The 27,469-nt window shown below is 51.3% G+C and overlaps 1 protein-coding gene across 2 annotated transcripts in view; it reads left to right on the top strand.

Annotated features, from left to right (window-relative positions):
- IFT43 (intraflagellar transport 43) overlaps nt 1-27,469 on the top strand; it is a 78,781-nt gene that overhangs the window by 39,033 nt on the left and 12,279 nt on the right. For both annotated transcript variants that reach the window (XM_037031524.1, XM_037031525.1), the window contains 2 exons: nt 17,477-17,509; nt 18,150-18,196. In XM_037031524.1, coding sequence (XP_036887419.1) covers nt 17,477-17,509; nt 18,150-18,196 — 80 coding nt within the window. The remainder of the gene's footprint in view (nt 1-17,476; nt 17,510-18,149; nt 18,197-27,469) is intronic.

The raw sequence follows: 27,469 nt of genomic DNA, 5'->3' as shown, positions 1-27,469 counted from the left end.
TCCCCACCCCACCCCCGCCTGGGGTCACAGTGTCCATCGGCGACTGCTGCTTAGAGCTGTGATTTCACCGAAGGGTGTCCGAGGGTGTTTTCCTCGACATCCCTGATAAGCACACATTCCCGTCTAAAGCGCTTTCTCTCATCAGCGATGTGCTCCCCGAGACACAGTTTATGCCTGTAATCCCACCTTTTCCTGCCTCAAGCCTTATTTTGAAAAGTTTCAACCTGTAGAAAAGTTGCGAGAATCGTAGAACAAACCCCCTCCTAACTGTAAATGTGTCACCACACATGGCCCTGTTCTCGGTCTGTTTTTTGTTTTTATTTTTTCCTGAACTGTTTGAAAGTTGCAGCTGCTTTTGCCTTTGCATTACTAGTACCTAGTAACTAGTTACTTTGCAAGAGATTTTTGTGTGTATTGCTTGCTCTTGGGTCCATAGAGCCCAGCACATGTAGTTGCTCAATACGCATTCGATCAATGAGTGAGTTGGGGCATTTCTTCTGGAGCTTCAGTGATTAAAAAGGGACCAGCTCTCCATGAGTTCCAGTGAAGACTTCAGATTTTCATCAGTAAGCATAATTTTGTTTAGAGATTTAGAGAATCGATTTTCCGTACGCTTCCCTCAGGTACAGAGAACTCAGAATTGTATGGCATGACCAGGCGGGCACCGTGGGTGAGCAGTCATTCGGCAGTCTCTGCAGTCGCTCATGCGTCAGAGACGAGCGTCCGATGGGAATGAAACCACACGAGGCAGCTGTCTGTGGGGTGGTGGAGAAGGGAAGGTCTTTGACGGATAATTGTGCACCGAGTCCGGTGGCTCTGCCCAGGGCTCAGGTGCCACGTCCCTGTTTCTGGGGCTTTGGGAGATGCCCACGAGGGCTGCCTTCTTGGACCTCTGTGTCAGCTTTACCGTCAGTGCCCCTGTCTGCGTTTGTGCTTTGCCGCCACGTGGCTCCCGCACACACAAAATTCGCAAACGACGGCTTCAGGGCCCAGCAACAGCCTGCTCTTTCGTGCCCCCCTTGCAGTTGTGTGGACTCCCCAAAGCTAACGTCTTCCTTTGCTCGCAAGTTATGTCCAGAACCTGGACAGAAAGATTAGAGGGAGATCTAGATAAGCTTTTAATTTCAGTGAGCTTACAGAATTCTTGTGCCTTTGGTGGTTTTTTTTTTAGAAAATTAGAATTTAATTGCATTATTGCTGTAAATCATATACCTTCTGTAGAATCTGCAAATGAGTTAACACCTAGACTGTGTGTGTTGAAATAGCTGGTGAGAGATACGTATCCGCACTGAAGTAGGGAAAAGCATGGGATTCCGCCCTTACGCATTTCCTGTCCCCAGGCCCCGTGTTGTTTGGGCGGCCATGAGTGGAGGGACCTCGCTGAGCTGTCCTCTCATACACAGCCCCGAAGGTGCTCAGCCGTGAGGCACTCGCTGGACGTCACCCTTCACGGGCTTTGCTCACCCTGTGTCCGTTCGGTCTGGGCACTGTCCCTAGGCTGGCACTTGCCTCCAGGTCCACCTGGTAGAGGAAAGCCCTTTTTGTGACAACAGTATTCTGCCGTTTTATGGAGCAGGTCTCTGTGACCCTGAAGTGCAAATGTAACTAAGTTGAGAAAGGCGAGTCATTTCCTCGGGAGAACTGTGAGAGAGAGAGGAGGATGCGCAGACAGGACGAATCCTGATGTTCTCATCACTGTAGGACTTCGTGCCATCTTTTGAGATACTACACCTCTTAGTGAAATTTGGTTTTATTGTTTATTTTTTTAAAAAAGATATATGCATAGTATAGAATTTGAAAGATAAAACGGGGTGGGATAGGAAATGGAAGTCTCTCCCCCTTCCCTGCTCCCCCAGGGACCCACTTGCCCTGTGTGGCGTTCCCCAGATTCTGCGCGTCCTTCCAAAGATACCCCATGCATTTCCAAAAATAGAGGTACTATGTTCTTTTGTTGCCTCACACAAATAGCAATCTATTCTGCGTTTTTCTTTTCTCATATAAGTGTTTTTGGTGATCTTTCTGAATTTCAGTCTGGAGTACAACTGCCACCTTTTTAAGGGCTGCATAGTACTCTGAAGTCCCTATCTCAATAAATGTAACCCTGAGCAGACAGTAGTTGAGATACCTGCCCAGGCTGAGAAAGCAGACTTCCAGTGTTTGTTCAGGCAGTTGCCATAACATGACCCTTTGGAAAGTGTCATGAAGGCTTTGGTGTGGCGCATATAGGTCCCGTAGGCTAGTGAGCAGGTAGGAAGCATGCACCCACCTCTTCCTCACTGGGAATTTGGGGGAGCATTTTCGTCACTTCCACTTGGTTTGACATAGTGATTTTCTGTTCAGAGCAAGCGGAGGTGTTCTGTGTTGTAGTCACTGCAGTTTAGGGCCCTGGGTGGCCTGTCTAGTGTCACAGAAGCAATTTACTTATGCAAATGACTAAATATGAAATAATTGGAATCTTGTACTTCTGTCAAGTGCCTCCCAGTTGAAGGCGATGGCAGTCTGTTCCGTAAGCCCCCGGGTGGAGCACAGCATTTGGATCCTTCACCTCCCATTCAGGCCAGGGGAGCGGTCTCCCTGGCACGTGGCTCTGTCCAGTTCCCTCCTGGGGCGGAGGCGAGTGCCCGAGCTCCAGGGAGGCGGGGAGGAGCACGCGCGGCGCCTTGGGATGAACTTGTTGCTTGTGCGCACCGGGGAAAGGACAGCTGAGGCCCCACGGCACACAGCGGCTGTGTTTCTAAGGGCCGAAGTCAGCAGTACTCTTCACATTTGTCTGCCCGAGGCCCGCCAAAGATCGCAAAGCACGGGCCCAGGACCCCGCCTCCCTCGGAGCCTGCCCCCAGCTTCCTTTCAGGGCTGCAGCTTCTCTTAACACGTTAACTTGCCTTTGAATTTTATCTTTGTAATTGAAAACCAGCAGTAGTTTTAGAATGGGCTCTTAACATGGCCTGTGAAGGCCTTGACTTTTAGCCCCTGCAGTTTCTGGGTTTGCAGAAGTGCAGATTCTCCTGTGACTAGAGTCGGTCATTTCTTGGAGCCAGAGACAGGCAGGTCCCTGAGGGTCAGGAAAGAAACGACAGGCACATATACAGAACAACAGTCAAAAAGCACAGTGTCCTGTGGAATACCCCCCGTCGCTGTGGACTGTCCCAGTGCAGAGGCCTAGCAACTGGAGGGTTGGAGGCCGTTTCACCCAATCTCCTGTCAGATTCCCGTCTGGGTCTGCGTGAGCCCTCCATTGTGGGGGACTCAGTAGAAGCTTTGCCTCTCATGCATCCCAAACTGGGGGCCTAGCCCGCAGTCCAGACATGTGCCCTAGATTGGGAACCAGACCAGCTACTCTTCAGTTCGCAGTCCGGTGCTCAATCCACTGAGCCACACCGGCCAAGGCTAGTCATTTCTTTAGAAGGGACAACTGGTAGATAATAGTTTATCTGTTACCAGTTGTTGGTAATAGATTACCTATTATCTATTGTTGGTTTCTTTCACCAACAATAGGTACACTTTTACACAATAGATTTACATATATATATACACACACACACACACACACACTCATGTATTTTTTTTACATAAATGGGATCAGATTTTGCTCTTCATTTTTCTCACTTTTCCTTTAAGAGTACATCGTGGAGATCTTTAGCACAGGTAGATTTACCTTATTTCTCTAACTGCTGCCTAATCCAGGTGTGGGTGTGCTATTCCCCTGTCGGTGGGCATTTAGGTTATTTCTGGTTTTCACGCCCCTATGTACCCCCCAATCCCCAAGTTTTAAATATAACTCACCTTTAGGAAATATGCAGCTTTGTCTTCCAATCGGAATTCTGCCTTCTGGGGCCATGCTGCAGAACCTGGATGTGGACGGACCATTTGTTGTGTGGGTGGGCACACGCACGCACACACGCACGCACACCCCTGCCATTTATTGGGCTCTTGGGCTGGGCACTGTGCTTAAGCAGTTATCTTTATTCTCAATCAACCCTGTGGGCTATAGGTGCTATTATTGTCCCTGCTTACAGATGAGAAAGTGTGAGTTCCGAGAAGTTAAAATAACTTGCTCGAAGTCACATAGCTAGTAAGTAGGCAGCAGGATTTGAACCCGGTGAGTCGGACTGTGGGGTCATGCTCTTGTCCCCTGTGCCTTGCTGCCTTCCGTCCTTGCGCCGTGGGCCCCTGGTATTACGCTGGTGCCCCTGCACTGGGCGGAGCCTCAGCAGCTTCCCCAAGGGCTGCCTTGACACGGCTCCAACATGTTCTTCCTGTGGGAAGAACAACAGGGAGTGAATGGGTGACCCGCACCCTTCTTAGCCTTTGCTGCCCCACCTGTCTGCAGAGCTGTGCCCCAGCCAGCTGCCTGACCCCTGAGAGGAAGGTGAGTACAAAGGATGCAGCCTGTACTGAGGGGCGCGAGCCAAGGCCATGCTGGTCCTGCCATTGAAAGGCCTAATTAGCCTAGTCATTAAGTTCAATTAGGCATTGAAGTGATTGTTCCTTCTAACCCTGCAGTGCCCTCCAAGAACTGGATTCATTCCCAGGCAGCCAGCTAGGAGCCTGTTCTGGCGACAGGTGCCCTGGCAGTCCCGCCTCTGGTTCCAGGCCTGTGCCTCCTTTGCGAGGCTGAAGGCAGCGTGATGCAGGAGGCTCTCGGCCCAGAGCCAGGTGCTCCAGGTGCACGTTAAACACAGTTAGGCATCTGCCTTGGAGGTCATGTCCTGAGCTCACTCCTGGTCACTTGCCTTTCTTGGGGCCACCCTTTCCCTATGCATGTGTTAGGAGTCGGGACATCTGCCTATGTTCTAGGCCCCTTCTGCCACTCACTCGCCATGTGATCTTGGGGCAAGTCCTGTGGACTTTTTGGGCTAAGGTTCCCTGGGGGAGTTGGACTAGGTCATCTCAAAGAGTCCCCTTTTCAGCCCTAGGACATTAGGATTCAGGGAAGCCCCAGATATGCAGGCCTTGGTGGATTCAGGATTTCTCTGCACTGAGCACCGAGCTGGGAGGAGGAGCAGGAGAGGCCCAGTGTGACCTTGTGCTGCCGGCTCTGCACCCTTGGGCTGTCCATTCAGCATTAACACTGAGGGGTCTCAAAGGCCCTCTGCAACCCGGAGAGTGTGTCTGAACTTCTGAAATAGTTTGCAGATGGCTGATAGAAACAAGCCAGTCATCACCACGAAACAGTTGACAAACGCTGAGGCAAGGACAGGCATCTAGGCACAGGGGCTGAGTGCGTAGAGGCATGGACGCCCAGTGTGTCTGTAATGAGCAGGGTGGGTGCCTGAGGCCCCGCCCCACCTGGGGAAGTGCGGGAGATAGGCCAGAGAGGCCCACACGCAGGGCCCCGAACTCCAGGCATGTACTTTATTATTGGGGAACAGGGGCCACTGGAGTATTGACAAGAGTGTGACCAACAGTGTCAGGGACACATCATCACACTTCATCTAAACGCCTTTTTAATGCCACATAATTATGACCTAGGGGTCTTTGCAGATGTGAAAAGACATCCCTTTCTCTGAGTGTGATGCTCTGCTTTTAAGGGTTGTCGCATCTTCATTCTTTAGAGTGGAGTGTGCTCTCTTAAACTCGACAGGGTTGTGGAGAGCGCTGCTCATCTTTCTCCTGAGTTCGACCCCTTCTTTCCTGCTGATTTTGGTGATGTCACTCACTTGTACCCTGAGAAATACACACCTCTTGTATCACTTCAGAGCATTGCTTTCTCTGATGAGACCGTGTATGGAGGGTGACGAATTAGGATTGTGTGAGAGTGGCTTTCTTCACAGAATGTGCGTTCCTTTTCCACTAGAATGACTTCCCATTTGCCACTAGATATGTGGTATTAGTTGAGGTTTCATTAATCTGCAAGCAACAGAACCCCATCACCAGGGGCTTAAGTGGAAAGAGGTTTGTCTCAGAAGACAAGAGGTCTGGGGTTCTGCGGTCCAGGGTTGGTGTGGCAGCTCTGTAGTGACAGGAAGGATAAAAGTTCTCCATCTCGCTGCCCACCGTCCTTAGCATGGGGTCTTTGTATCAAGTGCACGCCTCATGGTTGTATGGTGGCTGCTGAACCTCCAGGCCTCACCTCTGTTTTCCGGGCAGGAAGAGGGGAGAATGAGGTGGAGATCTTTGGGGTGGAGTGGGATGTGTGCTCTCCAGGGACTGCCACCTCGTTTCCACTAGTCAGAAGTGTGGTGCACGCCTGGCCCTGGGTGCAAAAGAGGCCAGAGAGCTGAATGTTTTTAGTTGGGCTCATCACCATCCCACACAAACCTGGGTTTGTGTACGGATGAAGGGGAGATGATTTGCGGAGGTGCCAGGTTGCTCGCTCTCTGTGGTCCGAGCCCGTCAGGCTGAGACACAGAAATCACTGCGTGAGCCTGTCCTGCTCCGAGGACCCTCACGGGGTGTGGAGAGGTAGTGCTGAGGAGCATAGGAACAGTCTCGCTAATTCCAGAACTTCCCAGAAGTGAGAAGTTCCCTGGAAAAGATTCAAAAGCCAGAAAAAGTCACTTTTTAGACAGATGTAAGCAGAAATGGTTGAAATGGAGGAAGGAACCAAGGGACAGGAAGAGTAAAGCCGGATCCAGACACCACCGGAGGGCGTTCCCTGGGAAACTGGGAGGCGGACCCCAGAGGCGGCCCCAGCTGTGTGGCAGCCAGTGGCAGCCAGCTGCCGCAGAGGCTTCTTGAAGTGGGCAGGCGCTTCCTGGTGCACACGCTGTGTGGTTGGGAGTTGGCGGGCCAGGTGGCGGAGGCCCGTCCGGGCGGGCTGCCCGGCCTGTCAGCTGAGCGTCCAGCACTATCAGCAAGGGGCGGCAGGAATGTGGTGAAGCAAAGGATGGGTCTTGAAGCAACAAGTGCGAAGTGACTGGGCTGGGTGCACCCAGCCAGCACCCGCCTCCGGGCCGGGGCTCCGTGACAAGGCAGAGGGAGGAAAAGTGACTCCAGCAAGGATTGGTGACACAGGCAGCAGAGACTGGAGGGGTGATGATACTGGTGATAGAAGCAGCAGCTCCTGCTCCGAGCACTTCCTGTGCGCCTGGTACTATGCCAATTGCTTTGCATTAATTACTGGATTCTTACAACATCCCTGTCAACTGCAGTGTGGTGTTATCACCAGTTTTGAGAATTTAAGTTACTCTCACAAGAGCACGCAGCTGGTGAACAGTGAGACTGATGCGAAACCTCTGACTTCAGAGCTCATCATACTCAGAGCCAGCGTTCCAGCGGGGACCCCAGGCCAGAGCTCAGCACCCACGCCTCGTCTGGCTGGATCCTGCGGGACTGAGTGCCAGGGCTCTGAGTCCTCCGGGACCCGAAGGACGGGGCTGATTCCAAGGTACCTGTCTGAGGGTCCAGCACATCCAGACAGACACCCTCTGTCCCGCTGCTTGAAGAGGAAGTAGAGAGTGGTCGTAGTAAGCAGGCAGAAAACAGGTGTGAATGTTAAGAGTGGGTTAACCGTTTAGGAGAGGCGTGCAAAGGGAGAGTGAAATTTCTTTATGTAATTGGGAAAGTAGCGGCAGGTTTGACAGCAGGGAAGAAAGGAGAAGGGGGGACCAAGGAAGACAGTGCCTTAAATTCTTAGGTAGGAAGAGAGCTTGTTTTAACTGTATTGTCCCTAAAAGTGGTTGAATAAAGGGAAGAGGGTCCCTTCTTTCCCTCCCCTTCCCTTCCTTTTTTTCATTGTTTGTTTCCCCCACTATGTTGACTTGGGCTCTCCAAAGCAGCACTTGACAATGTGTTGATGGGAATACGAGGACTGGATGAACCAGTTGTGGAGAAGGGGTTGCTTGGGGAGCGGGGGGTTGCTGTTCAGGGTAGGGAATGGCATTTATGAGGAACAGATGGGGGTGGGTTCTGGACAAGCAGCGTCCATGTCATACACAGCTGGGGAAGGACCTGAGAAGTGACGGAGTGTGGCCCCTTCAGTTCAGAGATGGAGAAAATGAGGCCTGGGGGTGGGGTAGGGATTAGGGGATTCAGTTGCAGACTCCTAAGAGTTAGAGAAGCCTTAAAGGTCACCTTGGCCCGCCGCCCAAGGTCGGGCAGCTAATTACTGTGGTAGGATAGGCCTCTCATGCAGCCAAGCCCATCCTCACACCTTGAAAGCCGCACTCACTTGTCTCAAGTCCATGAAAGGGCCACGGACTCTACAATTTGAGCAGCAGTGAGTCTGTTAGGATAAAATGTCTTTACTGTTCTCCTCTGGGACCCTCGCAGAAACGAGATGTTGATCATATGAAGCAATCTCATTGAACAAAAAAACTTTCAGGGAAGAAAGTCGCCTCCTCTGAGCCAGCTCTGCTGAGGAGGGCTCACCGCTTTGCTGCGTGAGCAGCCGAGAGCCAGGAGGGAATGGCTGGAGACGCCAGCCATTGGCTAGAATTCTCCCGACACAAATGATCTCCTTGTTCTCCCTTTGATGGAGTCAGCCTCTCAGAAATAAGATGCGTCTGCGAACATTACACCTCCTCCATCCCTTTTCTTTCCATTCCTTTATTGAGGACCACCAAGAAGCAGTTTCAGCACCAAACTGCACGGCAACCTGGGCGTACACCGTCGTAAACGTGCCGCGACGTTGAGTCCCGCACACGGTCTGGGTTGTTCTCCTGGCCTAACGAGTCTGCAGTGATTTTACTTTCTGGCCTGTGCTGCCCTCACCACACCTGGCTGCCGGGCAGCTGGCCGGTTTCTCCTGGTTTCAGAGTGGTCGTTGTCCAAAGGCCATGTGTTGAAGTGCCGGGGTGTCCTTGGTCTTTCTATACCGAGGATTCTCCCGAGTGGCTGCTGAGCCTTCCGGGAGCTGCCGCACACGGCCCCGCAGGGCCCATGGCCTCTCACACCAGCAGCCGCAGAGGGGTCCCCTCTAGCGGCAGAGGCACCTCCACTCTTTGAGCACGTCCTCACTTAGTTGGGTCTCAGCGTCCTGATGGGCTTTAGGGGGGCCATCATTTTGGTGGGTGGCAAGGCTGGGCAGAGAAAACAATGGGTAAGTGACTGGATGGGAATTTCACAGGTTTCTCCACAGCAGGGCAGAAACTCCTGTCCAGGAGAAGAGACCCAATCCATTCAGCAATTTAAAATAAACTGAAATAAGTCGGTTCACTGTTCGTCCTCGTAGCTACGCTTCCCAGAGACTGGCGTTGAGTCACCAAGTTACTGTCTTTGCTTTCAGTCCCTCTCATGGGGAAGTCTCCGTTTGCAGCTAGGAGTTCTTTGGTGCCTTCCTAACCTCGCTTCTCTACCTTTTTAACAAAACAAGAACTCACGGGCTCCAACGTTTGGTAAACAGTAATACCTAGCTCTAATAAAATTCAGTTTGTGTTTTTTTAAAGCTTCATTGTTTTTTTACAGTTACCAGAAGGTATGACCTGTGATGCTAGCTTTCTGTTGAGGATATTTTTTCTTTTAAACACATTTATTACAGTAAAATTAAGGAATCAAAGACAATATAAAGTAGGTACAGGAAGTACGCTGCCATGGCAAACTCGGTGAAGGCAGTTTTTGAAAATGACAGGTGCGGGGACGCTGTCTCACAGCACTTCTTCCCGGCGGCCTCCCCGAAGCCTCCCCCGCAGAAGCAGCGGAGGGCTCCTCCACTAACCTCTTCATGCTGCTTTTAGACCGCAGGACGTGCGGAGAGTTGCACGTTATTCATGGCAGCCTCTCTTCAGATGGTGGACTTAAGTAACTTGGCAGGAAGAAAAGGGAACCCAGTGAAAATTGATTTCTAGCCCATAATCCCGCCTGATCCCTGACCAACAGCAGTGTATATACTTACAGAGTTGATACCAGCGTGTCACGACTGACGTCTCGTTCAAGTCTGGCTGGCTCTCCCGCCAGCTCGGGTGCAGTTCTCGAATTCGGCCACTGCCATGTCGGTTTCTCAGCCCTGCCAAGGCCCCTCTGCTTCCTGAGCAAACCTGAGCCTTTCATGCTTCCTGGCCTTTCTCAGGTTGTCTCCTCCCGCTGGAAAGGCCTTCCTGCAGCCCTCCTGCCTGGGTCCAGCCCACTCGCCGTTCGCTTGGCAGTCTTCTAGGAAGCCCTCACCCCAGGCTCCCCCAGTTGGCACAGCTGGTTCCTTTTTTTCAGTGCTGCCGCGACGTTTTGCTTGCATCCGCCTCACTTGTCCCATGAAATTTGGGGCATGTTGGAACCAGCAGCACGTGAGAAAGTGTGGACCTTGGTTTCTGGTTCCAGCTCTGTGTCCAGCCCGCCTTGGGGCTTTAGTTAGTTCCCTGTAACAACTCCGGGTCTCCATTTGCTCATCTAGAACAGGCATGGGGTGGATGGTGGTGGGAATCCGTCACTGCAGTGTGTGCGTCTCCCGGAGAACGCTGTTACTTCTGTAGCGTTCTTTCCCCAGCAAGATTGTGAAACTCTGAGCAAGAGACCCCCAGATCCCAACACCTCCCGTTCGTGCCTAATAGGTACTTACTTACCTGATAAGGTTTCTGAATAGAATAATACTCATTGAGATACTCAAGATCTAGAGTTCTAAACTCTTCCACTTTTTAAGTTTCTAGATAGCAGGTGTGTGTGTGCGCGCACACACACACACACACACTTCATGTCCTTGTAATTCTTTTTAGCCACTAAAACTGCTCCTATATACTTCACCGTGTTTGCTTGCTGATAAATACTCCTTTAGAAGGTGGTTCAGAAGAAATAGTGTTATTTTGAATCTGACCAGCAGGGGGCAGACTTCACCCAGGAATTGTCTTGTAGTTCCCTATACCTTCGATTTGATGGGGCCTGGCAGTCTGCAGACTGGACGTAGACATCTGCTTTTTTCTTTCTACAAAACACCTTGTTGAATCGACACCTTGCTGGCAGTAGCCAAATACAATCAAATGTGACCGAAAACACTGGAGTGCCGAAAGTTGGGTGCTAGGGAATTGTTCCTTGTCTTTAAAAGAAGAGAGAAAACACAATGTGTAAAACACAGGCTGGACACTGAACACATGAATGGCAAGAACCAGGGACCAAGGCAGGAAAGAGATGGGACTTCAGCTTTCAGAAGAGATTTCAGCCCGGAGAAATCTGCTGGCCAAGGAAAACTTGAGTCCGCGAGAGAGAGCTGGCTGCTAGTCAGTGTCACAGGCATGAGGCATCTCGGAGCAGAAGGGCCACAGTCAGCAAGTCAGCTGCCTGACGCCGAGTGGGGACAGTAGCCCAGGTGATGGTGGCAAGGGTTTCCTTTGCTCACACGCGGGCTTGCACTGTGAGGGTCCCTTTGTGGGTTGCACACTCTGCGGAGTAGAGCCTGGTGGGGGGGGGCATCTACAAGTGACGTGTCACGTGATCTGGGACAGACTGCCTCCTCTCTCGTGTGCCCTGTGAGGTTTAAAGGCACCTGTGAGATTTTTCTTGGACATTTTTAGATTATAAGGGTCGAAAACCTTGCAAGAAAATGGCATTTTGATTTCTTTTCTTCTAGAGGACTGATGATTTTTAAAATGTAAGGGATTGGCTCCAATTTAGCTCTTCATCCCCTTGCCAGGAACTTGGCCTCTTGCTACATAGTTTCTTCTCTTTGTCTTGGGAGCCCTGGAGCACCTTACTGTGTAGTTTCTCTCAGAGGCAACAAGTTACACAAGTAACCATTGGTCTGAACCCTTCGCAGCCCTGCCTGGGTCAGAGGCTCAGGTCCGTGGGTGACGGCTGGGAGAGGGTCTTCCATGGGGACAGTCAGGGCTCCAGACGCCTGGCACTTTGGTCCGTTTAAAGCCTATTCTGTCTTGCAGCAGAGAGGTGAGTCCCGGGTCCGATATGTGATGTGGATATTAAGAGACTTCAAGGACACTTCCCCCCATTTATCCCAGTTATGTCCCCTGCTAAAACAGGTTAACGGCGTCTAATTAACCACTGAACATTGTCACGCTGCACAAAGACAGCATCCTGGCTGTTCTCTGAGCCGCGGCACTTTATCTCCATTTAGATCTCTGCAGTGTTCCATTAAACTCGAGAGAAACATTTTAACTGAGATGATGTCTACATTAGGGCTGCCTTTCACCCTTCAGTGTGTAACCTGTGTGAGCAGCCGCGGAGGCCTGCGGTCTGCGGGGCTGGGACGATGGTGCAGTGGCCTCCACAGCTGGGGTTTCTTACAGCCATTGTGTCTCCACCCAGGAGCCCCAGCTCGAAATGGAGGGCCCAGCATCTGGCCATGCCCCCCCTCCGGCCCCCGCCCGTGTGGCCACAGTCCCGGATGTGCTGGGGCAGTCAAACTTGCCCTCAGCTGACCAGGTCGTGCCTGTGGAAGTCCAATGTGGCCTCTCAATGCCAAAAGAAAGGAATTGCATCTGAACAGAAGAGCTTAAGAAAAGGACAGTGTGTGGAGGGAAACATGACTTAGCTTCATGGAATCTCCTTTTTCCCCCATGAAACAAGCTGTCACGTTGTCAATAAAACATACATAATAGATCATACTGAACAATGACACCAACATTAATGACCAAGTTGTCAAGCCTGACGAAGCTGCGGTGCTGCTGAAAGTTGAAAGTATGTCCTCGTCATGGAAAATATTGATCAGGTTTGAGGCAGAGTCGGTAAAATGAGTGTTTCCCGTGGTGTGGACCCGCCTGCGTGTTCCTGTACCATGCAGGGTTAGGAACTGGGCTGTGGTCTCAGACAGCCCGGAGCTTGCTTCCGACCCTTCTGCTCTCTACCTGGGTGGCCTTTCACCAGCTCCTGTACCTCTCTGAGCCCCAGTCTCCTCGCCTGTAAAATGGAGTAAATTAAATAAGACTGTGATAATTAAACAATATGCAACACTACCTATAATGTATGTTACATGATAGTAATATAGAAATAAGAGAATACAAGGACAGTGCCTGGCACCCAAAAAGCTCAATAAACATTAACTGTTATGAGCAGTCCCCCGCCGCCCTGTGCCAGGCTCGTGGGGGCAGGGGCCTGGAGAAGGGCTGTCCCCTGAGAGTTGAGGGTGACCAGTGCAGCCAGGGAGGAGGAACCTCGTGTGGAGCACAGAGAAGTGGGGTGAGAGCTAGAAGGGGGTTGGTTGCGTGTGGAACTGAAGGGCTGGGCTTCCAGTGAAGGTGGAGGTGGCGGGACCACGCCTTGAACCTTGAAGTCTCGCACTGGAGAGTATTTAGAGGGCGCAGCTTCATGTGAGGCTGGGTGTTTTTTGTGGTTGGAAAAGGGCCCCCGAGAGCTCTGCTCACCAGCCAGGCCCGGCGCATCACTGCTGGAAAGCAGGGGCCTGGGGGGCCCTTCCTCCTGTGCCCGTGTCCACAGGGGGGCGGTGAGGGAGAGCTTCCCTCATTGTCCGGAGAGAAAGCTTCATTCTGTGAAATGGCCAAAGCAATCAGCAAGTGATGGAGTAGCTCTTAAAAAGAAACCTGGCATTTAATTAACTTTTCAAAGTGCTGGTTCAGCAACCTCTGTGTTTTACATTTTGAATATTGAGCCATCAGATCTGAATTGCTCTGGACCCGCCAGGGTGGGGAGCACCTGCCTAGCTTTCACGAACACCGCGGAGTCTTGTGTGAATATTGGGACGGCCAGCTCAGGACCACTCGGGACGGGGCTTCAGCCGGTGAAAGCCTTGTCCTCGCTCCCCTCAGCCCGGAGGTCAGGTCAGAGTTCATGAACACTTCTGTTAGAAGAAAGCAGGCGACTCGGAGGGATAAGGCAGAGGTTTCCATTTTGCTGTCAGCAACTGGAGAGTTAGCCTGCCACCTGAAATAAAGGTTAGGGCAGAGGTTCTTGTCCACACGACTGTGTCCTGTTTTTTCCAGAGGTTATGCCCCCCGGGGGTCTGGGGTGAGGCCAGGCCCGTGGACCCCAACCACACTTCCCAGGTGTGACTCTCCTGTGAACCTGGTGAAGAACCTGGGTTCAAGGGTCCTTGCCAGCCTTCGGTTCTCTGTCTGTACCATCTCTTGCCTTCCTAAGTGTGGGAGGTCAGGAATGGGTGTCTGTGCAGTGCACCCAAACAGATGTGTGGGTGCCCAGGGGCACCTGGAAACCAACTCTGTGTGCCTCTGAAAAGGCTCTGGGCAGTGTGTTTGAGGTCGTGGATGGAGGTCGGGAGTAGGGGTTCCTGGCTCAGCCTCGTCACGGACCAGCTGTGTGACTCAGGGGAAGCGCGCAAGGTGGTGCCCAGTGTCTCTGCCGGTGCCGCTGAAACCTTCGCTCCATTGCTCAGCGGGGTGCGTGTTCATGGCCTCGCAAGTCTTCCAAGAGCAGTGAAAAGTGCTCTCTGCATCAGATGGTCTCACGGTGTTGCTCTGATGTTCCAAGACCCGCCCATCGCCACTTCTGGGGAAAGAGGCATGTCACCCACCACAGGGCTGGGCTGGGTCACACAGTTTCCTCAGAGGAATGGCTAAGGAAGAGGTGACCCAGGACCCACAATCCTCCCCCTTAGCCTCCACCCCACACTGTCTGTGGGAGGCGGGACTTCAGCCCCAGACCCACCCGTTACCTACCCTGGTAGGCTGAAGTTGACCACTGCGATTTCACTTTTTTTAGCCTGTCACCAGCCATTTAAAAATGCACTCTACGTCGTGACTGGGTGTGTGTATATGTGAAACTGAAAAAAAAAGTTTATGTAATTCTTACCTTTACTATGTGCGGTTCACTTTCTTTTATCCTCTATGCTTTTTTTTTTTTATTAAAGGCTGGTGGTGATTTACTAAGTCCATTTCATGAGTCGCTAATGGGCCGTGACCTGTGGTTCGAAATCATTGTGCTGGGTTCTGTGTCCCAGCCCTGGGCTCCATGTCACTGTGTGGCCTAAGGTGCTTTTAGGGGCGAGGCAGGTAAAGTAAATCTGTGAGGTGTGGGCTTATTTCAGAATAGCACCTAAGTTCTGTTCCCGAGATGCATATGCAAATCATGTTCATGATCATCCTTCTGTAAAGAAAGACACTCTGCAGGTTCCCCTAAAATGTGCTTCCCACGCAGTCTTCCTTTTGCTTCCTCGAGTTTGGTGTCTGCGGAGCTGCAGGGAACACTTCGCTTGGCCCCTCACGTCCCCGAGGAAAGTGGCAGGCAGGTTGGATGGTGAAGAACCAGTGCCGGGCCCTGCGTGAGCGGGGTGGGGGCTGGGGGCTCAGGCTCTCGGGGGCAGCCGCAGCCAGGCTTCCCTGAGTTTTCCACGGGGGATGTATGCCCGGGGCTGCTAGGCTTTGTATTTGAAGAATTTAGAAATTTGGATTTTTGTACAAAATCTCCCAAGTTGGACAACACATTCGTGTTAAAACAGAGCAAAATCAAAATAAACAGCAGTGTGCTCCAGACTGAGCTTATCTATGAGCTAGCTGAGGCCTGAAGGCGGCCAAGCGCAGGGCGTTCTGTGCCCTGTGCCGTTTCCCGTCTCCCCAGCAGGGCGGAAGGCTCACAGGGCACCTGTAGCAGTTCTGACTGAGAGAGAGAGAGAACGCCACCGGAGGGCACCCCGGCAGGCCCACCATCCTTGAGGGCCCCGGTTGGATCTTGCTGCATCCCGTGGGGTAAAATGAGATGCCGGAGGATCCTTGGCTCCCCCTAGAGTGAGAGAGAGCCGGATGTGGGCTCAGCAGCAATTAAGGCACATACGGAATTCATCCCCTTTTTGGATGCTGAGTGGATAAATGGCAATTAGTCAGCCTTCCCCCGAAGGTTAGCATTATCATTGTCTCCTTCAGACAAAATCACCGCTGCTTAGGAAGTAGCAGCACATTGCTTAGGAAGGACCGGCTCAGCCCTAACTCCTACGGGGAGTCAGAGATGGATGTGTCTCTTGTGCACAGACAAGGGCACTGGCCTAGGCTACCTGGCCTCTTTGATCCCCTTGTTCTCTTGTCCCGGTTTTCATTCAAGCCCTTCTACCATTGGTGACCTGTCAGTTCTGTGGGTAACTGACCTGTGGACAGGGGGTTACAGAGTTCAACCTCCGTGTGACAGAGGTAGTGAGTCGGGAGCAGGGCCCTCCCTCTTCCCGCCCAGGCAGAGGCAGCTTTGGCGGCTGCCTGGGCTCTGCCTTAGGTGTCTTGTGACTCAGAGCAGCACTGGAAGCCTCTGTCAGCCAGCAGCACCTTGTGGTGCTGCCCTGCGCGTCCCTTTGCAGTTGCCTCAGGGCCTGTACTGCCCTTCTGTGCCACTCGCCCTCCAACCCCTAGTTCCTCTGTCTCCTGTGCCTTTGAGAGTCCCAAACCGCAGCCTGGGAGATCTGCTCAGAACTCTTCCATCCTGTTCTTCCTCCTTGCCCTACCCATCCTCCTCTCCCTCTCTGACTTAACCAAAATTCATTCATTCCTTCCTTCCTTCCTTCCTTCCTTCCTTCCTTCCTTCCTTCCTTCCTTCCTTCCTCCCTCCCTCCCTCCCTCCCTCCCTCCCTCCCTCCCTCCCTTCCTCCCTAGTACAGTTGAGATGGTGTAAATTTCATGGAAAGTAGTCTGTTTAAACTTGGGCTTAATTTATGCTTACATGTTTTGGGGGGATTATCTGCAATTTGCAGGACTTGCCATTTGGTTCCAGCGTAGCTCTTGGCGGTGAACCTCTGTGGGCCAGCACTGTCACGGGCATCCTTCCCCCGGCCGCTAGGACATTACTGCTGCCCTTGGCCCCCCGTCATCATGGCTGTTGATTTCTAACTTAAAAGAAGTCATAAAAAATAAAAACTCTGTGACTGTGCGAATGATCAGACCTGTAGAAAGGGAATCACCCCATACCCATCACCCGTAACAACATCAGCGTTTCCCGGTCTCGTTCAGAAGACCTACGACCAGTGTTCCATAGAGTGTCAGTAGCATTCTGCTCGGACTAGAATGACTGGGACTTTGTTTAAGATGTGTATTCCTGGGCCGCACATCCCCCAGACGAGCTGATGCAGACATGCCCGCTGCTGGGCCGCGCACTCTGCACGCCTGTTAAGCTTCCCAGATGGCTCTTGTGCACATTCAAGTTTGAGAACCAGCGCCTTAGATGGGTGTCTGTCTGTAAACAGGCCTCCGGTTCCCATGGAGTATCTTAAGGGCACTGCTTGCCTATATTCCTCACGGGGGCTTCTGGCCCTTCGAGGGGAGGATATGGAAACCCAGGCCCTGACCCTGCAGCCTGGACTGTGCGGCTGGTCCCTCCCTTTTTGCTGGGGGGAAGCTGCGCATGTTAACACTACAGCTCCAACTGGAGCCCAAGGCCTCAGCCCTAAAAATGTGCTCTATACATCGGTCAGCTGATTGCTGAGAGAAAGGCGGGCACTGTGTCAGCTGTGTTATTTGACTTTTGAGTTCACTCAGCCTGCACTTAAACGCAATCATTTAATGTGGAGTCATGCTGATGTAGTGTTGTGAGAAGGCCCGATTACAGTGTCTGTAAGCTGATTGTGGGCCTGGTCTGCAAAGAGGAACTGGCCTCATAGGGCACTGGGCATAATCCGCCCCTGCTTTTGAAACCCGTTCTCCAGCCGCCTGTGCCAGTGCCCGTGCCCGAGATGGGCGGGCTCTCACAAACCTTCTCTTTCTTTTCGCAGGTCAGGAAGGAGGGCTTCTGAAGAAGTGGAAGAGTACGTTTCCAGTGTTGTTATGGCATCTGTGTGATTGGTCAACAGCGCAGCCTTTGTCCGACAGCATTTGAAAAACGGCCAGTGGGAGTCTGGCTGTGGCTGGGGCCGGAGTCCTGCTCACAGGACTGAGGGCTGACTGGTGCTGCCGCTTCAGCCGAAGGCCTGCGCTCTGGCCTCCACAGCCATGGCACGCCTCCCGCCCTGTGGCTTTCAGAACTGTGTGTCCGTGTGTCAGAGTGCTGACCCGTGGGTTCCACTTTATTGATATAGACAGACAGAAGCAGTGCCAGCTTTCTACACCTAGCTTCTCCTAAGACTTGTATTAAAAATAAAGAACAGAGGAAGTAGATTTCTAGGTAAAGACGGAGTGCATCGTCAGGGCCATCGGATTTCATGCCTCCAGAGGCAGAAGCAGCATTCATAGTGCATCCTTGCGATGCCACCCCGCGGAATGGTCCAGTCCGCAGCGTGGGCGGCCATGCTCGGCAGACCCGGCTGCCCAGTTAGGTTTGAGCACGTTGATGGGGGAGAGTGGACTCAGAGGCATTTTCATCTGGGAGAAAGAATGAATGCAATAGAAATGTGGGTTGTTGCTGCGTTTGAAACTCATGTTCTGCTTTCCTTCTTTTTTGGGGGGCAGTCACCGCCTCAGACAGAAGAGCCTGGATGGATCGGATGACGGAGGAGGTAAGGTGCGCTCAGAGGAAGGCCAAGGGCTTCCTGAGATGTCCCCGAGGCCCCCTAGCATTTCCTGGGCCGCAGCTGAGGCGCTGGTGCTGCAGCCTCACTGAAAGCGTGTGCGGTGGCCCCTCTGGGCCTCACACGTGCTGCTGCCTCTGCGTGGAGTCCCTCACCTCCTTCTTTAGCCACTAACCCTCCTTGTCCTTCAAAACTCAGCGGAAGCACCGCTGCCTCTGAAGTGTCTTCCCTTCCCACCACTCCCTCTCTGACTCAGATGTTCTTTGGCCTCCTGCAGCTTCCTGGGCAACAATAGCTAATATTTGTAAGGTGTTTATTACACACCAGGCACTGCTCTGCTGGATTGTAGATGTGAAAGCATTTTATCTCCACAACAACCCTGTGAGATAGTACTATTATTATCCCCATCTTAGAGAGCTGTGGAAACTAAAGTACAGAGAGGGTAAGTGAGCTGCCCATAGTCCCAGAGCTAAGTGAATCACTTTATTATTATTATTTTTAATTTACTTAATTATTGTTCAAGTACAGTTTTCTGTCTTTTACTCCCATCCCAGCCCATCCCCCAGCCCTCCCCACCTCCCTCCCATTTCCCCCCACCCCTACCTTAGTTTTTGTCCATGTGTCCATTATACTTGTTCCTGTGAATCCTTCCCCTTTTCCCCTGAAATTCTCTCCCCTCTCCCCTCTGGTCCCTGTCAGCCTGTTCTGCATTTCAGTGTCTTTGGTCATATTTGGCTTGCTTGTTTTGTTGTTTAGGTTCCTGTTAAAGGTGAGATCATGTGGTATTTGTCCTTTAACACCTGACTTATTTCACTCAGCATAATGCTTTCCAGTTCTATCCATGCTGTTGCAAAGGGTAGGAGCTCCTTCTTCCTTTCTGCAGCATAGAATTCCATTGTGTAAATGTACCATAGTTTTTTGATCCATTCATTTACTGATGGGCACCTAGGTTGCTTCCAACTCTTGGCTATTGTAAATTGTGCTGCTATGAACATTGGTGTGCATAGGTCCTTTTGGATTGGTGTTTCAGGGTTCTTAGGATATACTCCTAACAGTGAAATTGCTGGATCAAAAGGCATATTCATTTTTAGTTTTCTTAATGGAATTACTTTAATTCTTTTTTAAAAAGATTTTATTTATTTATCTTTAGATGAGAAGGGAAGGAGGGAAGGTGAGAAATATCAATGTATGGTTGCCTCTCATGCGCCCCCTGCTGGGAACTGGCCTGCAACTCAGGCATGTGCCCTGACTGAGAATTGAACTGCGATCCTTTGGTTCCCAGGCCCGAGCTCAATCCACTGAGCCACTCTAGCCAGGGCCAAATCACTTTAATTCTCTCTTGGCTTGATTATTCTTTTCCCAGCAGGCTCTACACTCCGCGATGGCAGACACCATGTCCTATTTGTCTTTGCATCGTAGCATAATAGTTCATGGCTGGCGTGGCCACCGAAGGAGAAACAGCAGTAAACAGACCAGTAACCATGGCACAGCTGAAGCCTGTGCTCAAAACTCAAGAGAAAATCGAAAATTTGTGTGTCCTTTTTAGAGAGGAGAGATTATATTGGGGACCTAAATTATCAAAGCCTTGTTCTTAAAACCTACATATTTACCATTTCCACACTCTATTCCTTTGTGTAGAACTCAATTTCCATCTGGTATAATTTTCCTTGTGCCTGAAAAACTTCGTTTAACGTTTTTGGTAGAGCGGGTCCTCGACACAATTCACTCAGCCTTGTTTGTTAGAAAATGTCCACAAAGTGGAGGGAAATAAATTAGTAAAACTTGGATGAGTACCTGTGCTTTACAGCTGCCTCTCAGGATTGGGGCGAGTGCCACATAGGATATTTGTGAAATCTTCTGGGATGATGGTTAAATGCAAATGACCAGGCCACTCACAAAGCGGAAGCTGGCGTTGGGGCCAACGAGGGGTGTGCATCAATTTCAGTGAGCTCCTGGGTGACTATGTTGTGCACGGGAGTTTGGCCACCCTGGTGTAGTGCCTTAAAAGCCAGCACTCAGGACTGGAGGGAGGGGCATTGCCCAGAAAGTTCTGCCTCTTCTCACTGCCGAGGGGTTTTAAGGTAGACGTGGGAGGTCAGGAATTCAGTCCGTGCTCTCAGATTTGGTAGGGTTGTTAAACACACTCTCGTCATTCTTCGGCATTTGCTTTGCTTTGCCGTAATCTCTTATGGACAAGCTCATTCCTTTTGGCCAGGAATTCCTCCGTAGCTGTACTCACTAAACTTGTCGCTGCCAAACTTCCCCACCCACTAATAGTTCCCAGTGACCCTGTTCTGCACTGCTGTTCCTGAAGTGTTTTTTTCCAGACCTGTACCTAGGATGCCCTCTGCCAGTATTAAACTGGCCACGGCTATGGCTCGGTGATGGGTGGCGGCTGGCCACACTTCTGGTCAGCCTGGCCTCGTAAGCTGTCTGTTGCTTCAGCCATTGGTTGCGCAGGCCAGCAGGGTTACCATCCTGGAGGAGGTGCCAAAGGACTTGGCGGGGCAGGGTCCCTGCCAGATGTGGCAAAGCTGGCAGGTGGCTGGGGAGCAGTGTGCGTGGGAATTTTGGTGCTGGCAGCTCCGAGATGCTTGTTAAATCCATGGTCCACAGGAGGGTCACCCAAGGGGTGCTCTCCAACCCTCTCCACACTCTTCCTTGGACCTCGCTCCAACTCCCTTCGAAGGACTTCTGAAATTCTGTTTCTCCCCATTTTTCACTGTGCGAAAAGGGCTGCATGTCCAGGAGTAACTGGTAAATGCTACAGCAAAGCCTTCCGAACACGACAGTTTCCACCCGTCAGAAGTGTGTACTGTGGGAAGGGTGTCCTGGTGGCCGCTGTGGCGGCATCACGCTAGAATCAACTTGTTGCTGTGTCATATAGCTGTACAGGCTGTCTTGTCCAAAGCTGTCGTTTGACGTCTGAGCGACTGAGGTTCAGAGATTATTGTACAAAATGGCTCAGCGGGGACTCCGGTTCTCCCGGGAGAACTCCGTGCACGCTGCGGCACTCGCCAGCGTCGCTGTGGTCGCCCTCGCCACCAGGCCTTTGCCGTAGACCATCCACAAAGCTGCCTGTGTTACGGTTTTTCCTTGTGTACTTCTCAGCACAAGTCTACGGGCAAGCGTGTTAGAACCAACCTCATGGAGGTCTAATTCACACGCAGTAAAGTGCCTTCACCTGAAGGGCACTGTTTGAACGGTGCCCACTGTGTGCGTCCCGTGGAACCAGCCCCTCGGTCAGGGCTCGGAGCACTGCTGTCACCCCGGGGCTTCACACTGCTCCCCGGCCCCTCCTTCCTCTGCCCCTCCTCAGACTGCCGGTCTGTTTTTTGTCGGGATGAGACTGGTGTGCAGTTTCTGGAATTTTATATAAAGTAAACTGTACGTGTGTGCACTGCTGCGTGCAGCTTAGTCTGCTCCTTGTGGTGATTGTGAGATTCATGCAGGTTGTTGCCTGTGTTGTTGGCTGGTTCGTTTTTATTGGTAATAATGAGTCGTATGGGTACCCTCATGTTAAAGATGAGCAGATTCGAGCTCAAAAAGGTAGCCTGGCCTGAGGTCACACAGCTTGTAAATGACGGCGCCAGGGCGAGGCTCACCACCGCACTGCCAGCTCAGGCCAGCCAGGGACTGGGACTCGGGGACTGGGACTCGGGTCTTGGCCCCGGGTCTGGGCCCTGGAGTCCTCGTCCCCAGCCTCCGGGCCATAACAGATGGCACGGCATCTCCTTCCCCAGGTGGGCTCAGGCTGGCTCCCCGGGCTGTGCTGTGGGGCGCCCAGCGTGACTAACTGACAAGATGCTTAACACAGTGTCGTTCAGAAAGGAGGGGAGATACCTATTTTCAGAGAACACCTCCGGTATTTTTTTCTCATCATAACCTTAGAACGTGAAATTTCTGATTTGGCCTTTATTTTGGCTCTGGAGGTTTGAAGCATAAAACCCTTCCTGATTTTACCTTCTAGGAGGCATGCCTCTTCCAGGCATAAATCTGTTGTCCATGCCGTTGTGCCGAGTCCTTCAGTGGAAAATCAGTTCATATGTTACACTTCACACTTGACTTAGTCCATTTCTCTGTATGCGAATGTTTAGAATCCATTGTGCAGTGGGAATCATATGTTACATATAACTAGTTTCTAGAATTATCTTTGCTCAGAGAATTACTCGGTTGACCAGTGAAGACTGCTCCTTTGCACTCAGGAGTAACCAGTGGGCGGGGACAGTCTGAGAGAGAGTGCCCCAGTCATCCCTTAGACACTCATTTGGCAGCGACAGGAAGCAGATCTTTGGGCACCTGTAAGGGAATTCACTGGTTCCCCTGATAAAATCACATCCAGATTCTGTGAGGTTGTCAGTGCTAGGAACATTAGCAGGGGAAAGGGGACGTCATTGTCCTTGTACTTGGTGGGAGCGGGTGATCAGTGAGCACTCTCAAAGGAGGAGATGAATCTTGGGAAATAAAAATGATGATGGCAAGGTCAGGGCTCCCCTCAGACAGCTGGTCTCCTCCCACCATCAGCCCTAGGGGGCAGCTGTGTCTCGAGGCGCCCCCTTGTGGCCAGTGCAGCACCAGCCGCTGGAGGTGGTGAGGGAGAGCCCTCCCGCTCCTGCTCTGCTCTGGTGAGGTGCACACCCTTCCCTCCCCGTCTTTGATGGGAGACTTTCAGGAGCTGAGTCTCTCCATCCGATTGGTTTCTCAGCACTCAGCCTCCCTGGCTTCACTCTGGGTAGGAGTTGCTCCTCCTTGGGGAGGGGCCTAGGCGCAGAAGAGAAGCACTGTTTACCCTCCATCGGTGCTTCCGAGGAAGATGAATGGAAAAATAGAAGGAGGAAGGACCTCCAGGATAAGGTACGTTTATAGGATGAGACACGGAGCGTGAGTGATATGCACAGGCAGTTGGGGGTCTGCCGGCTGGCCAGAGTGTCCGCCACGGGCACCATCTGCAAGGCCATGATGGGCCACGAGCTCCAGTGCCCGTGGGGCTGGGTGGGTGCACAGCGCAGCCCCAGAAATAGCCCAAATGCATCACTGACGGAGGGAGGGGCCTGTGGCAAGCCCAGATGGGAGGTGGTGTGGTAGCCTAAATGCTTTCAAATTCGTATTTCAAAAAGTGATAAAGAATTTATAAAAATCACTTCATAAACAGAACAAAATGCATCTGCCCACTGGATTAGGCCTTTGGGACGTGGTTTACAATTCCTTCATAAAGCCTTACAGCCTTAAAGCCTTACAGGGATCTGGCCTAAAGGAGCGTGGCATTTTGCTGGGAGACAGACCTGAGAGATGAAAGGCATTGCAGGAGCTAGGTAGCTTAGCCCGCAATATGAAGGATGGCAAAGGCAGCCGATGGTCAAGGCCATTGGTGGTTTACATTATAAAGGACCTCTTCCTGTAGAGACGTGGTTTCCCATTTGTATTCTTGGAATCAAGTCACGGGTTTGTCCTAAGGCCTTTGACTTCTGTCCTGGAGGGTGGGATGGGGTTAGAGAAAAAGCATCAGATCTGAAATAGGATCGAACCCAGTCTCTGCAGGCGACTTTGGGTAGGTCTTTCTTTCGTTCATTCATTCGTTCATTGAACCACCTTTCGTTGACTACCTACTGTGTGTGATGCGTAGGGCTGGGCACTGGGGATGTGATGGTGAGCACAACACTCTTAGTCCGTGTCCTCGCGCAGCTTGCAGTCTAGTCTGGGAATCAGGGACTAGACAAGGAGTCGGACAACAAAACAAGTGAGGACAAATTGCAATCGAGTCCACTGATTTGAATCAGGTGATGAGGGAAGGCCGCTCTGAAGAAGTGACTTAAACTTCAACTTGAAGGAAGATAGAGTTGCCAGCAGTGGGGCTGGAAGTTGGGTGGGGGGACCCCAGTAGAGAAGACAGCAGGTGCAAAATCCTGTCACCTCTCTAATCCCAGAAGCATTTTCAGGCCTGTTTGGTCTCTTCCAGCTCTAACAGCCAGCGCTCAGAATGTAAACTCTGGATAGGATGTGAAACTTGAAGGAGGAACATTGAGAGGCACACAAATAGGCGAACAATTCTTTGTTTTTGAAAAAAAGCAGCATTCAGCCCTGGCTGGTGTGGCTCAGTGGATTGAGCTTGGGCCTTCAACCAAAGGGTCCCTGGTTCGATTCCCAGTCAGGGCACATGCCTGGGTTGCTGGCTAGGTTCCCAGTGGGGGCCACGTGAGAGGCAAGCACATACTGATGTTTCTCTCCCTCTCTTTCTAAAAACAAATAGAAAAATATTTAACAACAACCAGAACAGCATTCAAACAGACAATCTCTGAAAACACAATTAGATATGGACTCCACTTTCAAAACTTATCTCAGAATTAAATACAAGTTAAGAATGAACTTGTGAGCCCCAAAATATGGCCTTAGTGGAATGTCTCTGTAAACAGGGGCTGAGAAAAATGGATTAGCTCTTGCTTGCATACAGCCGCTGCACCTGGGTGTGGCCCGGACTGTGGGTGGAACTGCTCCTCCCTCCTCCTGGCAGCTCCCAGTGCCTCTCAGCCGCGCCTGTCCCCGCTGGAGGGGGCTGTGCCCTTTGCATCCCCAGGTCCAGTTTTGACAGAATCAAGTATCTCAAACCCTAGGAATAAGAAACCCTATGCCAACCAAAAAGTGTTTAATTCCTAAAGGACAAGCTGGGTTGAGCCACTTCTAGCCAGGGGCAGCTGGGGACTTAATGCTGCAAGTGTAGCAATCTGGATGATCTGAGAGCCCCGAGTTTAAGGGTAATTGCTCAATTTTCTATCCATGTCAACAGGGAAAATAGGTGAAAGTGGCTGAACACAGCCAGGCAATGAGGCTGGATGAGATGGGAGATGCTAGGCTGTCGGTGGAATTAGAAACACGTGACCGTAGAGAGCTGCCGCTCCGCCGCTCCTCTCGGCCCCCTTCCCATCCATCCCTGTCTCTGGGCTTTCTGACTCTTTCGGGTCCTTTCTCCTTCTTTGCTTAATCCACCTGCCATATCCTTCATCCCTTCTGCAAGTAGCGGTCATTCTGGGCCCAAACAGCTTTAATGCAGAGAAAGGGAAAGGGGAAAGAGTTGTTTAAGCACGGATAAATTGGAACCCTGATGTCTCAACTCCTTTCCCTCCCTCAGTGAGAACAGTGTTCCATTATGTTAGCACTCCTTCCTTGGGCTCAGTACAGCACGTGGGACTTCTCAAGAGGTCCCTAAACCTAGTTCCTTTGCTTCTCTAATTTTTAAAAACTATTCTAACCAGCACTGATTTTTAAATTAAACAATGTTCCTTAAAATCAATTTGTCTTTTTGAATTCAAAGTCACTAGAACTAATGCTCAGGTCTTTCTGAACCCATGCCTGTCTCCCCTTCCCTGACCCAAACATGCACAGGAGCCCCTTGGCTGTGAACACACCCACGGTCAGGGTGGGGGTGGGGGCTCACTGGGCCAAGGATTGGCTGCCCTCTCTTTTGTCTCTGTGCTTTGCTAAGCTTTGTTCTGTTTATGCTGTGCTGAGTAAGAAATTTGAAAGGAAGTGAATCCTGTAAGAAATGCTATTGATCACTACCGTGTAAGTATTCACCGGGAGCCCGGCACTGCGCCGCTCTGCCTGCAATACTTTAGTAGATCCCCACCACTCCGTGGACAGAGGCTGATCACTACCCTTTCACAGAGGAGGCAGTCGAAGCCCAGTGAAGTTATGTAACTCACAGAAGTCACGTGACTAGTAAGGCGTGCCGGGCTGGTAAACACAGACGTCCCCCCTTTATCTGTGCTTTTGCTCTCTGTGGTCTCAGTCACCCACAGCCAGCTGGAGTCCAAAAATGGTCAGTGGAAACTTCCAGAAATAAAAAATTCATAAGTTTTACCTTGGCTCGGGCGGCTTAGTGGATTGAGTGCTGGCCTGTGCACTGAAAGGTCGCCGGTTCGATTCCTGGTCAGGGCACATGCACGGGCCAGGTCCCTGTTTGGGGGCGTGTGAGAGACAAGCTATCGAGATGTCTCTCTTGCATATCAGTGTTTCTCTCCCTCTCTCCTTCCCTTCCCCTCTCTCTAAAAATAAATAAATAAAAATTTGAAAAATAATTTAAAAAACTATGCTTTAAATTGCACACTGTTCTGAGTAGTGCAGTGACATCTTGCTTCTTCTCGTTCCGCCCCTCCTAGCATGCGAGTCCTCCCTTTGCCCAGCACATTTATGCCGTGTGCTCTACGTGAGTCACTTCGCAGCTATCTCTGCTATCAGATCAGCTACCAGAGAGAGACCACGTTTACGTAGCTTTTATTATGGTGTATTGTTATAATTGTTCTATTTTATTATTAGTTGTTAATCTCTTACTGTGCCTAGTTCACAAATCAAACTTTTTCGTAGGTATGTATGTATAGGGAAAAACAAAGTTTGCATAGGGCTTGCTAGCACCCACAGTTTCAGGCATGCACGGGGGGCCTTGGAACGTGTTCCCTGTAAATAAGGGGGGGGCTGCTGTGTGCAGCAGCCAGCTCCTCGGGGGGGAAAGTTCCTCATTGGTAGTGTTTGCTGGTTTCTGTGGTGCAGATACACCGCCCCGCCGCGGTCGGTTGGTATCCAGCTCCCGACGTGCAGTCACCACCTGCCGAGCTGGGAGGAGCCGGGCAGCGACGCCCTCTGTTGATCGCGTTCCCCCTGCTGCTACAGTACCTGCAGATGGTCTCAACAGTGTGGGTCAAGTTACCTGTAGTAAAATTTGGGAAGTGGTGGGTTTTGAGCGTTACCTTTGTTTTCAGTTTAATTTATTTCATGATAAGGATATATAATTTAATCTTCAGTAATGTTTATGTTTAACAGCCCATGAACAAAAGTCCTAAAACTTTCGCCTTTGGCTCTCATAAGCCAGCACGAGCCAGCTGCCCCCGTACGCCACCTGTGGAAGCGGTGGAGCCGGCGGTCAGGTGGGCTCTGTGACTCCTAGGCACTCTGCTCTCGCTGCCCCATGCCCATGGCGGTTCTTTTCTCAGCCCTGCTTGTTGAGGAAGTTTGTCTCCACTGATTTTCTCAGCGCCTGTTGCCTATTTGCTCTCCTTTCCTGATTCCCAGATTTACCTGCTGGCCCATGTCCTCAGTGTGACTGAACCTCTCACTGTGAAGTCTGGTCTACAGCAACACCTGGGCTGAGTAGAGAAAAGCCAGAGACCAGGTCTTTAGAGTTGGTCTGTGCCGTGAAGCAGAATCTCCAGGTTTGACTGTTCCTCTCTTTCTTGTTATGCTTTCTCTTCTGTCAAATTCACTGAGATTGCT

The sequence above is a fragment of the Sturnira hondurensis genome, unplaced genomic scaffold (assembly GCF_014824575.4).
Source record: "Sturnira hondurensis isolate 20B ecotype Veracruz unplaced genomic scaffold, ASM1482457v3 Scaffold0021143, whole genome shotgun sequence".
Lineage (NCBI taxonomy): Eukaryota > Metazoa > Chordata > Mammalia > Chiroptera > Phyllostomidae > Sturnira > Sturnira hondurensis.
Note: the sequence above shows the minus strand (reverse complement) of the source record. Positions and strands in the feature narration are given on the sequence as shown.